Raw genomic sequence first — 18,737 nt, 5'->3', positions numbered from 1 at the left:
AAAGGTTATCCGAGAAAACGAGGACTCTCCAACGGAGAGTGTTCGTGTGAATTATTCGAGAGTGGAGTTTTCTTTCCTTAGGAGGAAGGCTTGGATTTTCATGAAAACCGGAAGGAAAAGTGTCATTTCAAGAGGACGTGGTTCCTCAGAAGTAAGCCTTCTAAGTTCCTTTCTTGTCGCGTAGACACACCAAGTTTTACAAATGAACGTAATTCCCACCTAATTTCTGCACTTTCTACCTGCCAGTTGTAAGCAAATAAATTAGTTCTTTAAAACGTTTACATGAAATAGGGTAGCCTAAGTATTTGATTATTCGGACACATAGGAACATCTTGAGATTTCACTGGCGTTCGTATGAGACCGGCTATCGTGGTTGATAAAATTTAAAACTAATTTAAACATGTATATAGAAGTTACAGAATACTTATTGCAAACATATATTATGCATTTAGTGTAATAATTGTCTGGTGCTTAAATGGTTATTTCTAACATATAATACTAGTTAAAGGTCTTACCGAATACCGTGGACTATTAATATAACGAATAATCGACCGTTTAAATAATTTTGTAATCTCTGCTGAATGTATACTTGCGCTAATCGTCTTATAATTTCTATATACGTTTCCAGATTTGTTTCAAACTTTACGAATATCATTATTACAATAGTCAACTTTCATTACGGTGTTGATGAACTTTTAAAATAATTCATACGTAACACATAATATATTGCACGTGAAAATTTCCTGCGACGAGCGTTTAAGTACATTGGTGAACCACTGTATAAGCTTGTAAATGCCTGTTATTATTCTTCTTATAATGGCCGCGTTGATCGGTAATTAAGAGTAGTTGCGGAGAATGCACATTGATCCTTTCTAGAGCGCCAGGTGGCACCGGAAACAGGAGCAACACGTGAAGCTCTCCCTCGAGAGAGGATGGCGTATTGATCCTTACAGCACTACCTGACCTGCTATCCTTTTTCAACTCAGTGGCATTATCCTTCCTAAATCTAGCGTCGGTGGGGCCATAATTGCATTTAGATTGATCGTATTAAGGCTTCGTTTATTTTCGAGCTTAATGCGGCAAACGGATATGCACCTGGAAGAATTTCAATCGAGACGTTCGGTAGTTTCTTAGATATCGAATCGAAGAAATTGCTCATTTCTCTGGCCGCGAGATAACGATTCCAACTAAATTGGGCAAATTTGGTGGCGACTGTACGCGAGTAACATCCAACCTACCGGAAGTCCTTTATCGAGACTTGGAACTGAAATATATATATTATATGAAGTTAACGAAGATATCGAAATTAATCTTCTTGCGATATTAACGTCGAGACCACAGTTTACGGCCGTTTCACGTAGATATACGTCTTACATTCTTTACGGATCGATAATTCACGTAGGATATAGGATCCCTTCTGTTCTTTTACCGAATGTCACGAACTGGTTGGATATGTTATATATGATGAAACACTGTTCTGGATATTGAACATTTTTGCCTATGGATGGACTATAGACATTTTGTAGTCGTATTCATAACACAATTCGTCTAGTCACGTAAACCACGTATACCTTTTTCGCTTTGGCGCTTAACCACTGGTTATTTAAATATTATACAATTTCTTTCTAGAGAGCAGTTTTAAATTGACATGCAAGAATTTTATACTCTGCAGTTAGGCGGCGATAGGGAAAGACGTATTTTTAACTGACTAATGTGCAATGTATGAATTTCGCCCTAATATACGAAAGTTGATATTGAAGATTGAACCTGCATATTTAAGAGATCTAGCATTAACGTATTTAACATCTTTCCAGGAATAAATTCATTTATTATGAGCTTTTTCTGAGTCGATGTAAGAGATTATTTAAGTAACCAATCAATTCCCTAAATTGTATCTATTAATGTCCAATTACTACGATGGATTATTAATTATTCCAAAGGTGGAATGATTCATACAGTTGGAACCATTTATATCTATTTTACGATCGTAGTTGGAAATAAATGTCAAAAGAAAAAGAAATGATTCGAAGAGAACTTCGTTTTTTCCGCCATTTCATTCTAATTGTTTTTTACGTACGGAAAAAGAAATATTCTTATTTAACAAAAAAAAAAAAAAAATATGAACAGTGCATCGGAAAAATACAGATACGTCGCTGCACGTGTGAAAAAAATATGCTTCTGAAAACGTAGTCCTCTTTGAACCATTCGTCTCTAATATGTTTCTTCTGCAATTACAATAAAAAATAGATATTCGATTTTTTACAGTTAGATGAACTTTGTATAATTCTGATAATGAATATTTTTGTAACGTACAGATAAGTTTCAAATTATTTAAACTATTCTTGTATCAACTATCTCTAGTCAATGCATAGTTTGCGATTACATTCATATTTTTGGAACCCAGAAATGGTTTTGTAATTATTTGAAATACATATAGCTGTATCAAGTGTCTAATAATTAATGCATAGCTACAATTACAGGTGACGATTAGCCAAATTAGTGAAATCGATGTAATTATACGGTGCATCGAACTCGGCTGAATTCTCGTATCCGCTTTTACATTCTTACGATATTCTCGTCATTCTTGGGAGCAAACATCTGTTACGAATCGGATACCTTTATTGATTATTCAAATTCAGAGCGGAGGACGAGAGAAGTGGAATAAATGCATGCATTAATTACGATAGCAAACGGCAACGAGTTTAGATTGATAAAACGATTATCGTGCACGAGATACTGTTAAGCTGCTATTTCTCGCTATTTGTCTGCATTCGTTATCGTAGAATATAAACGATGGAAGGAAGCTCCACAGTACTTATCTGTTAAACGATAGAAATTTTCAACGTCTGTTTCTTCTATACAGACACATACGAAAATAGCTATATTTTGCCTCGTTAGGAATGCTTTGTGGATGTAAATAACATTTGCCTTCATCTCTTTGATACTTCTCTAAATGGAAATTACTTCCATCAAAGTCGAACTCCAGTTACTCAATTTGCGTTGTGAAAATAGACTTTCACATGTGTAATAATAGCTGCTATTATACTTGTCGTTGGTCTTATTGTACGTGTTCGTTACAATCTATGATAATTGTTCTTATCGAAATTTCATTTGTCATATATGAGTCTTATACTTTGATTCCAGAATCTGATAAGGGATATAATAGACAAGACTTTTATAATCATCGATTAACTTTTCCCTCTTTCGATAGACAATTGATTGACAGCACATTGAATTTTGAAGTTGACTTGCTCTAGAAATCGAGAAATCTAACTTATAGTTTCTTCCAGCTATGTCCCTCATATACGATGCAATATATACGAATCATAATCTATAAATTGGAAATTTGAGAAAGATTAGGTAGCGATTATTCGCGTAATTTCTTTTTCTCATGTGTGAACGAGCGTTAACGTCGTATTTTCTATTATCTTCCGTTATTTGTCGCGTTTAATGAATATTCGATTGGCGGATATTCGATAGGAACTTCTATTCTGGCCGCTTGTACCGCGCGATGTGCAAACCAGTGAAACAAATCCGAAGTGGCGATGTCATTACAAATTCAATTTTCCTGTACATAGAACGATAAATACATAGAGAAGAGGGGGGAGGGGTAGGTGTATCGAAGCTTTGTCAAAAGAGCTGTCACTGATGTATATTCGAAAGTGGTTAACCGTTTGTACAGAGCGTTGCGGATATCTCTGTAACGATGGTTTTCAGCCGGCTCGAGTAAACACAAAGGTAAAATCAAAGGACGACTGATGATGTCGTGTATCCAATCCTCGGCTATTCGGTTCTCTATCAGCCGAGTGTATAAAATGCAATTTCGCGAAAGTAGAAAGGAATTAACGCGACGTGTAATTCTACTTTCGGTGAACGGCGAAAATAATAATTTGATTAAATTGTTGTTAATTCTGAAGAACGTTGTTCGTGGTAACTTGCAGTGTAAATGATGAATTTTGTTTCAAGGTATAAGCATTGCGTTGCATGTTGAATATGTGACATGCTGAATACAAAAATGAATGAATTCATCGTATTTTATAATTTACTATATAAGAACCTTGGCGCTTTCATGGAGAATTCTAAGGTGCTTCGAGGAAAAGGAAAATTATGCAAATTGACGTGAAAATCTGTATGAAGAGTAACTGCATACTTAGCGATGTTAGTACCGGGTTTTTACTAATAGTAACACGTTCAACGCTACTCTGTTCTACATTAGCCTATATTCTATGGTAATAAATACTTTTTATATAAAATGTGTTTTTACGTTGTACGCAATAGGATAAATCAATATATTCTGTGTTAATAGTTGCTGTAACAGCATATTACATTTCTTCACATTTTCATTTGTGACACATAGAAGAAAGGAATAAAAGTATGTTTAATACAGTTGTAATTAATCATAATAAGAGGGATACAAATGTTAAAAATCTTCTCTTACGTATGGAAATATTTATTTCATTCTGTTTATCAATTTGTTCTACAACAGAAGCAAAATATTTCATTCGTTGGAAAACACGTTTCATAAATCAGAGCACGATCATGTGAAAGCTAAATATACGTAGGTACAAACTAAATATTTTTTCGTGTCACAGAAAATTATAGGCTTCATACGACAGGATATTTTTATAGCTAGTCCAAAGCACGAAACAATACCATGCTCGTTGAACACAGCTATAATAGCCATTTGTAATAAACGCTGCGCGTAAAATTTTCATGCCACTGCTGAAAAATTTAGCGATAGTTTGACTTGCCACTTTGAAATAGAATATTCTGTCAACTTCGTAAATTCGTATCATTTGTATATACATATAACGATATTTGCAACGACTAACAAAGTATTTACGCGGCATCGACTGCTTTCAAATAAATCACAGTGAATACAAACAGAACAAAACAGACACAAACGTATCAAAGAATGTATTACGATGAAACTGATTCAACTGAATGGAATCGGCATCATACCGATTTATCTCCATAAAGATGCTACCAAACCGATTCGACTTAATGCAGTCGATACCAAATCAATTCAACTCGATGACAATGGTACCAAACCGACTCGACTCGATGAAAACGGTACCAAAACGATTCGACTTGATGAAAACGGTACCAGAACGACTTGATTTGATGAAGAGGGCATCAGATCCACTCAATTCGATGAGAATGGTGCTGCACCGATCGAAGTTAGTATAGATAGTAGGTATACGATGTTAGTGATGATTCTATTTATGAACTAGACTGCGAATTTTTATGCAAATTTATATCTTCATGGATATGGCCGAAGAAATAGGACGCGAATAGATACAGTATAACAAACAGATACGCTAAAAGAATTAAAAATAAGATTCGGTATAAGTACGTAGTAAGTAAAAGAATACAATACAATAAATAAATATTATATGATATTAATATTAGTTAGAATTAAAAAAAAATACCGCTTCTAGAGTATAAAGTGAAAAATTTACCCGGCTGGAAAAATTGCATCCATTGCACTCTCTATATTGTTGCAAATTATTTGCAATTCAGCGGATTTTGTACTTTTAAATTCCCTGTAAATGCATAAACATTCGCAGTGTTGATATTTTGATAGTTTCTCCAGATTTATAAAATACCTTGTCTTTTAGATCATTATAATTTTCAAAGTCTCTGCGCTCTTTTTAGAACTAGAGTTCTAATTATCGTAATAGGATCATGCTACATCTAAATTATTATATCGAATACACGCGTAAAAATATACTATGCTGTGGCATTAGATCAATTACGATGGTAATTCTATGTGTTCAAAACTTTCTGTATTGCTATTGACGATTCTGTGGTTTGTGTATGTATTGATACGAAGGTTTCTATGCTTGCGTAAGTTTGTGTACCTTTGAAATTCTATGTGTCGCGTTCAACAGATCTGAACTATCGTGTGTTACTAGTAGTAAATCCGACGTTGTCGTATCGGCTTCACTGGACTTTGTGGAACATATGGACGTCGATATATTAGCGGTCACTTGCTTTGCTTCCTGCGTACTCAGAATTGCTTGTATCAATTTTATTGTTATCTATATTGGTTTCTTCGATTCTAATTAGCTTTACGTCACGCTTCGCTATTTGACAACATCCTTTAGTTTTCTATTCACATCCAATTACTGTAATTTTGTGGTGTTTTTAATTGAATTATTCTTCACGCCATGTATAATGTAAATTTGCATCTGATACGGAATTTTCATTTCTTTCTATTTTGAAAAACACGTTATCTTCCGCTGTTCAATATTGTATTTCGTTAGGTATTACACCTGGCAAACGTAATTCTAAGAAATAAATTATGTCTGAAATTTATAAAAAGCTTCGTTGGTTTTGTCATTTATTTTCATAAATATTACAAGAGTTCTATTTTTGAGCTGCATCTTGTACACATTGACAAAGTTTGATAGTCAAGCATAAATTGATGTTCATTCCAAGGTTTCCTGTTAGAAATAGTTATGAAAGGATCATTCGAAGCGGATGAAACTTTCGTTTGAGTCGCCGGTAAGAAATCTGGAAAATATATCTTAAAAGTTATTTTGACTTCGTCGAAGTTACGTAGCATTCTAACAGGAGCAGAGCGGGAAGTTTCATAAATACTTCGCAGTACGCGCTGAGATACCAAGATTTTCTTATGATCAACGAGATCTTCGAAAAGGATATTTTTCTTTAAAAGCAAAGTTTCTCTTTCTAATTCCTATCTTACATAAATAATCTATTGTTCCTAATTAACCAATTAGCTTTGATTATCCTATCTACGAAGAAATTTTATATTATTTTAAACAATGTTATCGCACTTAACTGTAACGTCTTAGATACTTTAAATTACTACGGCAATTAAGTTTTTAATTTCTATGAATTTTGTCTATTAAATAAAATTGAAAAGATCGATTCTAGGATTCAGGTTGATCAGATATCTTTTATTCCTTTTTATCAACTCACAATGTTGTAGATATCTTTCTCTCGTAACAGCCTGTATACTTGACGAGATAGAATGAAAGAAACAGCAATTTTTCTCTTAGTCGGCCATTAGAATCTTCGTTAAACTGAAAGTACCACGAAAAATATGTACAGCACAAACACAAACGAATAACGCCACAGAAATTACAAGCATCTGGCTGCATACTTTAAACTTAGACTTTCACAGCGGATCAACGTTGATGCTTGCCTCGTGTTGCACAACGCTCGCGCCTTTAGATAACCCGCAGTATCCTGCGAAACTTTACAAGGCCTGAAGCTATTTTCTGGACTTATGAAAGCTCCGTACGACGTATCCAAAAGTGGCGAAAGATGTTTTGTATCTCATACTTTGTCGTATATCGCTTAAACTTTCAACGAAGGGTTTTACAAGATGGAAGAGTAAAAAAGCGACATCGTAAAGAAAGCTCCGTCGTTTTATTCTGATTTTTTATTTTTGCTAATTTGAGACAATGTATCTTAATTTGATTAAATATTAAAGTTAATTAACAGTCGTAAATACAAAGAATTTTTAAGCATAAGTGAAATAAATTTTTATCTTAAGCTTCAAATTAATTATACACGAAATAAGCTCGTTGTTCGAACTATACATTATTTATGCGTTATCTATTGAAAATGCTAGGACAAGTTATAAACAAATTGTGTTTACTTCTCTTCGACTCAAAAATACATTTACAGTATCCAATTATAGTTTAGGTAAATCCACCTATCAGAAATATTTCTTAATAAAAAAATTATTATTTGTCAACTGATAAAATAAATCGACGTGTGACTTTCATTATATTAAATTCTCTCTATCTCTTTCGTCTTCTTATACGTCGGTTGAACGGTGTATCGTGCAGTTTCTCCGCGGAGAGAATTCCGGCGAAGGAAGAAAAGGAAAAAGGGAAGATTCATTTAGTGAATGTGAAAGGGCCAGTAAAAGCCACGTTTACACGGAAAGAAGCAGGAAGCTAATTGTTAGAAGTAAAATAATCAAGGTGCAGTTTTATGTCTCAATAAAATAAATATCTAAATTCACTTCGTAAAATACACTGTACTAAAAAAAAAAAAAAGAAGAAAAAAGAAGAAAAGAAAGAAAAACGGTAGGCATAAATCAATCTCCGCCAAAGCATAGCTTTTTAGTATATACGTCGCATACATATCGAAAATAATTCTTGACGCTGTAACGTAAAAATATCGATGGTAACGATAGCACGTTGATCTTGTTCAACTTTCATTTACCGGAACAACATTCTTGCTTGGATGATTCACGAAATAGCAGAAAAGGAATAGGAAGGTTCACCAACAATTCATTGGTTGGATTGTAGCATAAGAGAAACGACGACCACGCCATTATCAGCACGTATGAGGATTTCAAAGTACCTGGATCATGGCCAATTCTGCCGCAAATGCTCTCCCCGAACTGTCCTTTACGATTTGTCATCCTATCGCTCGAATTCAATCCAATCCATTACACTCGCGTATTACAGAAATTGTCTTAGCTATATCTGGCCCTTTCGATTTCTCGCGTCCAAATTTTTTCGTCCCTGTGACTCGACTATATGCCTTTCCTTCAAAATTCACTTCTTCGAGTTCTTCTTTTCTAATTATTATAACACCTTTTATTTTAAATCTAATAATTAATTAATTTATTTTCAGTTTTCCCTTTTTTCAAGGGATTGACTAGGGAGTGTAGATGCTTTTGGCAAAATTAACGTTAAATTTTATTGCGATCGAATTATCATTGCATATATCTTTAATTTAATCTCATCGTGTCATTTTAATTATGATTATTCAGTTAGATTAGGAAATTTACGATTAGACATGTCACCATGACGAAGATCGACTACATTTGTCGATTAATACGAGACAACGTCTAAATCGAATCTTCGGCGAAAGATGGATAGGATTAGGAGGACCAATAGAGTAGCCTTCTCAATCACTTGACTCCAATTTTCTAGATATCTAAAGACTTTAATCTACTTATCGGCAATAAATAACGTGATAAATTTACCACTACGAGTGGTACACGAAAGGAATGCTCTTGAAAAAGGTCGGCGATTTATGTTTCCCAGACGTTGACCTTTTGTAGATTGAGATGGAAGGAGGACGCAGCAAATTTCTTTTTTTGCGATTATGAAAGCGAATTTTTATGTTGTTCATCGAAAGGATTGACTTTCGGATTTACGTATCGAGTTGAGTAATAAGTTCGTTTCTTATTTATCTTATTCAAAAATTGTTAGAAGCAAGTGGAGACTCATCTGTTTCAACTCTTTGACGAGAAATTTACGTTTATAACTTACTCTTTGATTATATGTAGGTAGGTTTTATATAAAAGTAATAAGACTAGATGTACTCTATTAAAATAAAAAAACCCTCCATGAATTTATCATTCTACCTAATATATTGGTTAGAGATTACTTTATAGTTGACGAAGTTTTAAATTCATTTTTTCATGACATCCTATCTACCAATGAAATTTATCTACGAGAAGAGCGATATCTAGAATACACATGTGATAAGTATGAAACACAGGTGGAATGAAATAGTTGAGAGTAATAGACCATTAGCATTACCTTGGAGGGTTCACTGATGGAATGACCAACCGATCGATATGCTGGGACAGATGCGAAAGTGCATCGTCCCTGATGTTGGCGTAGGTCCAACAGCTTCTAAGCTGTTGTAGATGCTGACGGCAGTACAAAGATTTTTTCCTCAGGAAGGTCTTGTTTGTCATAAATACTGGAAGTCCTTGAACGAAGATAAGAATCTCTTAACTTGATAACTTTTACGATTGTTCTACTTAATGCAAAAAGATTTCTTATTTAAACGTTGTTATAGTAAAGTTTTAATAAAGTATTTCTTTTATAATTATTTTTTTTAATCTCTGGTTATCTTCAGTTTTCAGTATTCCTAACAGATTCAATTTGTTTTAAACGAAACATTTATCATATTATGAAATAGCTTCGTTTATTATTTCTAATTATATCGTAGAAAGATTGTATTTAATTAAATTCTAAAGTTACGGTTCACATAACTTAGATTGCTTTTCGGGCAAAATATTTCCGGAATAGGTTGATGCAATAAACAACATATCCTCATTAAGCTGAATATTGTTTACTGAATAAAAAAATCAATATTCTCCTCCCTTAGCGATCACCAGACTGAATTATGTCGATATATGAACATGACATTGATGTTCTAAAATAACTATCTCGCCAACAGCAACAGAAAAAGCTGCAATTCGCTTAACGAGAGTTAGTTCTGAAAAGCAGCTACAACAAAGGTTGTTTTATATATTTTGTTACATTAAAGATTATTTTATCCGACGATCAGACACGATATAAATCATCCCTAATAATATCGATTCTACTATGTTACAATCTCATTTTTAACTACTAGAATATACTTCATAATTTAAAAAATTATCAAGGGAAATTATCACGTTTGCTTTATGTAGGTTTTCTGTTATATGTCTGATGAATATAAAGTGTAGAATTACAAGAGATATTGTAATAAGTATTTTTAATGACAAATGTTTTAAAGAAAGCAATTGAGATAAATATTTTATTTGGTCGAGACGACATGAAGAGAGGAAAATGAAAAATCCTTTGGCACTTATATACGTGGGAATGGTTCTTGTAAGTCAACAGAGAACCATCATACATTGGTGAGCTTGAAACCCTTCGGAACCTCATATACTTTCACGTATTGAAGGTCTCGAAAGCTTCGGAAATCTCACGATAAAGAGGTGTGTGCCTTTTTCATTGCGACTGTTTTGAAACTCGAGCCCGGATGAAAAGCTTCAGATCGATTGATGATTAAAGACGTTTCGACTGAAAGAAGCACGGTTTCCCAGCATAGAATAAACTCTTCAGTACCAATGCTATCTTTGTAAAGTGTTTATTACATAACATCCCTAATTGATGTAGGGATTATTATCCATTATAATTATTATCGACTATGATACGATACACAATATGTTTGTACAATTAATAATTACGAATCAATATATGTTGCATGTACATGTATTATCCCCATGTATTATTGTTAATTAGGAAAGTACCAAAATGTTCATGCAATTCGATATTTGGTTTGTAAACTATCATGATGTATAAACATTAATGATTATATTCAGATTGAACATCGACGTTACGCAATATGTTTTGTAATTTACATGATACTTGTAGTATTATTCCTAACGAAAAACTCGCGAAAACTTGACTAAACCACGTAAACGAAGGCGGAAACTTTACTATTCGCTCAGGTTTCCACTATTTCGATCTCACAAGTTTTGGACGATTATTAAATGATACTTTATAGATGTAAAATTTCCATTCGACGAGCACAAGAGTACTCCCTTTACCGTAATTATTCGAGCATCGTAGAGATAGATTTAAAATTTAAGAAGAGAGCGTAGCACGGAAATACGGAGCAAATGTTGTTTCTCCGCGTTAAACATTATAATGTAATCCCTTCTCTCGAATTTAAAGTCTCGCTAAAACGCTTATTTTTCTCGGGGCGCGGAACGTGTTAAGCTCGAGGTGAATTGAAAGTTACAGCCTCCCAGCGCGGTTAGAGATCCGCGTGTTGCCGAATAAACACGCGGAAATAAGTTCCTTGCGGGTAATGTAATTGAAGTTGAACCAGCCTTATAAATACGGACGAGTAAGTTTCTCGTGCGTACTGTGACTTAACAATTACGCATGACTCTCTTGAGGATATTGTCGCGGCGGAGCATTTACGAAACGAACCTTGAACTGTAAGAAATCACGAGATTGTTTATTTTAAGATCACCATTGCGTTAAGTACAAACTGCTTGAATTTATACGAGGAAAACATTGGAAAAAGCCAGTCCGATCAGTTGCCTGTTGCACCGAGCCGTTCTATAGCTTCCGTCTATTTCGTTGTTTTTTTTCCTTGGCAAACAAATGATCCTCCGATTCGTTACTTTGCCAGCGAACTTTCTTAATTAGTATATAGAGGAAGTTTGTAACTCATAGCGTTCGCGATGAAGTTTCGAACGTTACGTGTAGCTTTCGTTTTTTCTTGGTTTTGTCTCTTTAATTCGAATTTATCGTGTTAAACCGCCGATGTTTACGCGAATTAACGTTTTTATGAACGTTAGTAAAATAATGAAATCTGAGCAGACAATTGTTTCGCTCACCAACTGTTATAAGTAGATTTCGATTTAATTTTAACTTGTATTTCTTAACTTCTAATTTTAACAATATGTTGTTGTTCAACGATCGTTTGTTAAATATATGAAGCTAATATATACAACTCTGTTTTACTTCTTAATATAAAGCTATGTCAAATCACTTGAATCGCTTATGTTACTTCGTTTAATAAAAGAGGCAGATTATGTTTATTATATTTCCAGCGAATGCAATATCCAGTAATATTGTAAAATTAGTTTGACGTACTTATTAGTTATAAAAGAGTTTGGTAAAACGTCATGGAACTCGATAATTTCCTCTTTTAACGCGTTTTAACGTCGTTATAAAACGAGAATACACGTTTCATCCGCTTTGATGTTGCCACGAAGCTTTCCTTCATATGATTTCATGGCTTTTCTGATTTTTAATTTAATAAATATGCGTTATACGTGTATCATTATGAACATGATAATTTTACTATAAATTTTCGATTTTTACCTTTTCTCAATGTTCGTCAGGAACTTATAACAATGCCAAATTTAAATGTGTTTTTAGACTCCTTTTTACTTGGCTGAAGTTACCGGCGACATCGTCGATGATGAAAAGTATACTTTAAGGTACTTTCTTCCAGAATAAAGGTTCGTAAACGCGTACGAGAATTGTATGCAATTTTACTACATTCTTTGAACTATCGTAAAGTATAAAAACAGTGTACCTTCAGCTGTTATGTACGTTTTTACGAATGTACTGAGTTATAAAATCACAGACGTTCCGCGCAAACGACAGTTTGCTTTTAACATGAACTTCTTATAATTCAAAACGTTAAATGCCGCTCCTTGTCACTCGTATTTATTTATAAATATAAGCAACACATTTTGTGATGATTTATAGATACAATATGAAATGTATTACCAAAGTATTAGGTTATCCGAAAAGTATTTTTCTATCTCTTTTCTTTTTACAACAGTGCACCTTTATGCAAACGTGAAACCAAATCTGTGAAATATCGCGGTGTTTATCGCAACAGAACAAAATGGATCGTACGTAATTCGACAAAATAATATAAAACAAAATAGGTTGTGCGTCTATTATTTCCTCATAAAACGGAAGAAACTTTTTGGACAAACTATATCTTACGATTTCCATTGCTTTTAATCTTACTCGTTTTTAATAATTATTCTAAATTCTTAATATTTTAGCAATTTAAAGAAAACACACCGATTAAATGTTCACGTTATTTCATAATCAACGTAGGATTCTTATATAGGTATAACGTAAAATAAATTTAATTATGAAATTTGATTATGAAATAACGTGAACTTTTAACCGATGTATTTTATATATATATCATTAGATAAGATTTGAAGTCTTCTCGATAATCCAAAGAGTTAATTTATACATTTAACATTGTTACTTTTGCTTTATTCAAATATAAACATTTAGTAATCACATAATCTAGAAGTGTACAGTAATTATACAATTTATAAACGCACTTGTTTTTACAATGATCACAACTTTAATTTGTAGGAATTCGGATAAAATTTATGATGGATTTCAATTATATTCTTCGAGAGAGATTTAACGAGTTTCTTCTTAAGAAAATAAATATATTCCCTTACGGAAGATTGGACAGCATTTTTGTCGAATTCTCATCATGCGGCTTGAAAGCATTCAATGTCTGTGAATCGTTCAATCCGTGTACCTTGTCCGCAGAAGTGAATGAACTTTTAAAGGGTTATAGATCGAAAGGGTTACGCATTTCTCTCGAGGGGTCTTCTCAGATTGTATTTTTAATTTAGACCCTACTTATTCAAATTACCCGCATAGTTGTCATTAATAGGGAAACTCTTCGTTTAACCATTTTATGCGTCAAGATTTTTTCAAAACACCAAAAGCTTTTTTGTTTATTGAAACGAAAGTGAGATTGAGACACGAAAATTCGAGAAGCAAGGAGCTCTTAATGAATCCGTTATGTTAATTTCTGATGACTAATAAACTTCTTTCTATAAATTACTCCATGAGAAAAAAATTCCAGTAGCGTGATATCTATTGACACTGAAGATAAAAGAATTCCTGCCCGCTCTATCTATCGTTCACGTTAATACTCGATTACATATTATATCGAAAGCAAACAAATCAATCAAATAATTCGTTTCGTTCTTTTATTGCAGTGTTTTAATGAAACATTTATCATTATATCTATATTTGTACAAAATTGTTGTGAAATTAATCTTTTCTTTTGAATAATATAAATAACGTATGAGTATGTTTGATAGACAAATGGCAGGTTGAAGGTATCTTTGAAATTCGATAATCTCCGAACTGAACCATTGTATACGAATATTTGCTCGGATGTCTTTGAATAGTGATTTTCGGTTGGATGACTACATTGCACCATTTCGCTGGTTTGCACTGGCTCGCGTTTCGGTTTTCCACCGAAATACATTCGACTAGTTCAGTTTGTCTACGATCCCAATCGGCCATAGTGCTTTTTCAATGGTAGTTTCCAAATAAAAATAAGAATCCTATTCCTGAAATTGTTTTCTTGCAGGAGAATCAAAATTTCTATTTTTTTAAAGCGATCTTTCTTTTGATCTTTTCATTTGACCCTTCTCTATGGTTTTCATTTCTTTAAAACTTAAATTCGCTTAGATTTCTCAATATCCATAAGCTATAAATAGTTTATCTCACGAGTCAAAAAATCTATCAAATTTTTGCGCTGATTGCGTTGTTATCGAATACCGAACGTACTCGTAAGTTGATAACAGACGAATAGTTCAATATACACGCAGTGTGTTCGTTTTAAACATATGCAATTTTGATTTTGTCTATGTGTATCAGAAATACGAAAAAATATTTCAATCGGAAGTCGTTTGACTTCATGGGGGAAACTTAATAAGATATTTCGATTTTTCTTACATTCTTATTTAAAGAAATTGCAATCCCAACATAACTTTCTTAAATGGAACCATACATTCTTTCATGCACATTTTTTAATTCTCTACAAAAATGTATTAATTTTCTTGGGTCGAGACATGATTAGCCAAAAAGATATTTTAACTTCAATCTTGCAAAACTTATCGTATGAAAGACAAGGAAAAATATAAATATAAAAACACTACGTTTTCTTTACTTGTCCTTCAATAAAGAATCAGAAAAAGTCATCGAGTCGCGTATAAAACCTGTGTGGTTCTATTTTAAAAAGTTCTCTCTTTAAATAAGAATACAAAAAAATATCGAAATGTAGCATCGTGTACGAAAGGCCTAAGAGATATCGGGCGAACTATAAACAATGTCGCCAGAAAGCCGAAGTGCCGACAGAGCAGACAATGTATCGTCGGTCCTTCAATCGAATAGTTTCGTGAAAAAGGCCAGCATGACCCTGGCCACGAGCGGTTGCGGGACACGTGCGTGGTGGGGCTAAGATAAAAGACAAAGGGATGCTAAGGGCAAAGACGAATTAACAAGTCAGAGTGTTAGTTGAGAAGCCAGAGAATGTGAATCGAGAGGTCAGGGAGATAGTGTTGCTAGTGTCACGTAAAATAAAAAAGAAATCGAAGATGAAAATAAAAAAAGAGAGGATTTATTTGCTAACACCATATTTACACTAATGACAGTTTACTTCCGAACTCCAGCCGTGACTTTCCAAGACTGAAGCTCTTACAACTCGACTTTCTATCGGATCCGATTCTTTTTCCTTTGTCACCCCTCAATATCCCCACTATCCACGCGTTTGTTAAGCGTTTGCGACCGTTGCCACGTACGCCTTCTTCTCGAACATTCGGCGGAAGGACCGTTGGCTCATGAGGCACTTCGCCTAGGCGATATACATCGTTGCCGAGTGCCGCCACATCTTTATCTCCGTCATCAGCCCATCGGTTTTGAAGTGTACCAGTCGTGACACTAGCGTTGTCGAGAGTGTGGCCCGCGTGAGAGAGAGAGCGTTGAATCCGTGGTGACGAGAGTTGTAAGTTAATTATTTAGTTGTCTTAATTATAGTACGTTATTGTGATTAGTTCACGATAAACAACCATCGTTTCCTGTTTAACCAACATCTGTTTAATCCATTTATTGTAAATGAACTAATTGTAGTAAAGATCCTACAGAAATATCTTATTAAGTTTACTCCACGAAATCAAACGACTTCCAACTAAAACATTTTTTCGTATTTCTGATACTATGTTCTCCTAGATTAATAATCACCTGCATATATACTCGTAGAGTAATAATCACGTGCATACATTTAAAACGAATATACTGTATATCTGATACAGGTAAACGATTTTACAAGGGTCTGGGTATCTGTAACTGAATTACGAGTTGACACTTGCTAAGCGATAGTTGATCTCTGATCTGAATATCACTCGCACCCTTCCATACGCCAATGATGTGTCTTCTTCTGATACGGGTACAGCGTTATCTCGCGGGTATTCACCTTTTCGGAAAGGTCGCGGTATTCCTCCAGGTCATAGATTTCGGTAACTTGCGCCATTACATGTGTTTTCCAATAACCGTTTGGAAATTCCGAGTTTATAACACGTCTCAGGCTATTGAGTGCGAATAAATGAGAATTGAAAACAGCGTGCTGTCTATGGTTCTTCTTTAAAAAATTAACATTTCAACTCAAAAATGGCCTTCTTTATGTTCGTGCTATAATTTATACTGACGAAGACTCCGCGTAATCCTTTAGTGTGTTCCGAACGGAACATTTTTGTTCAAAAACGATCTAACTAAAGGGAGAGTATGAATTGAGCGATCGCAATATCGTGCGTCGTTTAAAAAGTTGCGAATCTATTATACTGCGTGTTCATTTATCCAATTAAGATACGAGCTAACTCTCGTGTAGACCGATGGATATACGACATTCGCGCAATTCTTTGACCAAGAGACGATTCCATGAAGTTTTCCATTCACCGTTAAAGGACCACCGGAATCACCCTAAAAGAACACGTTCAATATTTTTTCACTATAAATAGAGTAATTAGACTGCGAATGTTCATAGACATTTGTATTTCTTTAATCAGAGAAGTAGAACTTAAGGAGAAATTTATTTATGTAAATGTAACAATTTTATGTATCTTTGCACATTATGTACATTCTATGGATTTTTGCAATTTTAAACTCACTGTAAATGCATGAACACCCGCAGTCTAAGTGTATAAGAATATGTAATTAGAAGATTAGTTATTAAATCGATAGTTGGAATATTTACATCGCAATGTCCTTTTACAGTGGTATTATCGTACGCGCAGAGCTGTGTGTTGTGGATAACGTTCTTATACATTCGGTTGCAGTAATTTTGGTCAGCTACTTTGATATCCACCCAGTGCAAAAGCTTTGTCATTTCTCCTTCATACTATAAATTATAGTTAAAATGATAAATATCGCAGTTATCGTTAATAAAATTCATCGTGATATCAATCGAAATTACCGTGAGAGTACCAAATCCAGAAACTATAGCTGGATCGTTAGCTTTGGCGATTTCTCCGGGGGAGGGCATGGGCACGAAAGATACTAAAGTAGACTTCACGAAAGGTTCTTTCACCTGTACGAAGTTCTTTCTAATTAATTTAATCGTAACTCGAATGTCTGCACTTATTTCGAGTTTAAAGAATTTGCACATATGTGTATGCCATAATAAGATTACATGCCTTGAGTAGAGCAATGTCGTTCGCATAGGCATCTGTAGCATTATAATTTTCATGAACATAAGCGGTCTCGATCTGATGTTTCGAAGTTGGCATTCGTAGATCAACTACACCAGCAACAATTACCACCAATTCCACCGGCAGCCTGTAGTGAAATCGTATTTTAATCGAGGATTATTTATTATTTACTTGTATGAAGATTTCGTGGTTTACTAGACGATTAAGTAGTAACAAATAGTTGATTTATTTATGATAGTCCGTCGATGTCGATCAAGTTGAAAAGAGAAATAAATTTGTTCTTTATTTCTTACGCTGTGACGCAATGAGCAGCAGTTATAACGTAACGTTCGTTGAGAATAGATCCGCCACAGAAGTGAAACATAATTTTTGCTACTTGCAGCGACACCTGATTGCAATTGAAATCATTTTACAGATTTTCTTCTGCCTTGAATAATTTCATGAAATATATCTTATAGGGAAAATAGAAATAGTTCGAATATACCTGGTAAGGAATTTCACCTGGTTTCGCTACCTTTCCGTTTATGATTATTGGCGTGGGTCCAGCTGTGGTAATAGCAGTAATAATTAGCATGAAATTATATCATCCTATTGGAAAATAAAATATTATAAAATTCCATGGTTATAAATATAACTTCGTGAACTTAGAAAATGATTATAATTATTGAAAAGAATAATAGAGAATTCTATACAATTCTAAAAAAAGGATAGTGAAATTATTTATCAAACACTAAAGTATAGTAGTAAGTATTAACCATGGAAGATATTGTACGACTATATTTACCATTTGTCAAAGCGATCAAAGGTAAAAGCAAAAGTGTACTGAATTTCGCCATCTTGTCCTCTCAACAGTGTTACTCCAATATGCCTTCCATTTATATATATTTATACTGATTTTAAAGATTAGATAAATTTACAATAATCATTAGATATATCAGCATATCAT

At 33.9% G+C, this 18,737-nt stretch overlaps 2 protein-coding genes across 2 annotated transcripts in view; one reads left to right on the top strand and one right to left on the bottom strand.

The window, feature by feature from the left end:
* Positions 1-18,737, top strand: part of LOC122568100 (transcription initiation factor TFIID subunit 1-like) — a 247,112-nt gene that overhangs the window by 27,366 nt on the left and 201,009 nt on the right. The window lies entirely within an intron of this gene.
* LOC122568103 (chymotrypsin-2-like) lies at positions 16,892-18,655 on the bottom strand. The gene is made up of 7 exons (XM_043727467.1): positions 18,576-18,655; positions 18,276-18,337; positions 18,085-18,179; positions 17,777-17,918; positions 17,557-17,670; positions 17,338-17,481; positions 16,892-17,063 (listed from the first exon to the last, which is right to left on the bottom strand). Exons 1-7 carry the CDS (start codon positions 18,625-18,627, stop codon positions 16,920-16,922), a joined length of 753 nt encoding a protein of 250 aa, XP_043583402.1. The 5' UTR covers positions 18,628-18,655; the 3' UTR covers positions 16,892-16,919.

The sequence above is a fragment of the Bombus pyrosoma genome, linkage group LG6, assembly GCF_014825855.1.
Source record: "Bombus pyrosoma isolate SC7728 linkage group LG6, ASM1482585v1, whole genome shotgun sequence".
Taxonomy (NCBI): Eukaryota; Metazoa; Arthropoda; class Insecta; order Hymenoptera; family Apidae; genus Bombus; species Bombus pyrosoma.
The sequence above is the reverse complement of the archived record's forward strand: the minus strand, read 5'-3'. Positions and strand labels throughout refer to the sequence as shown.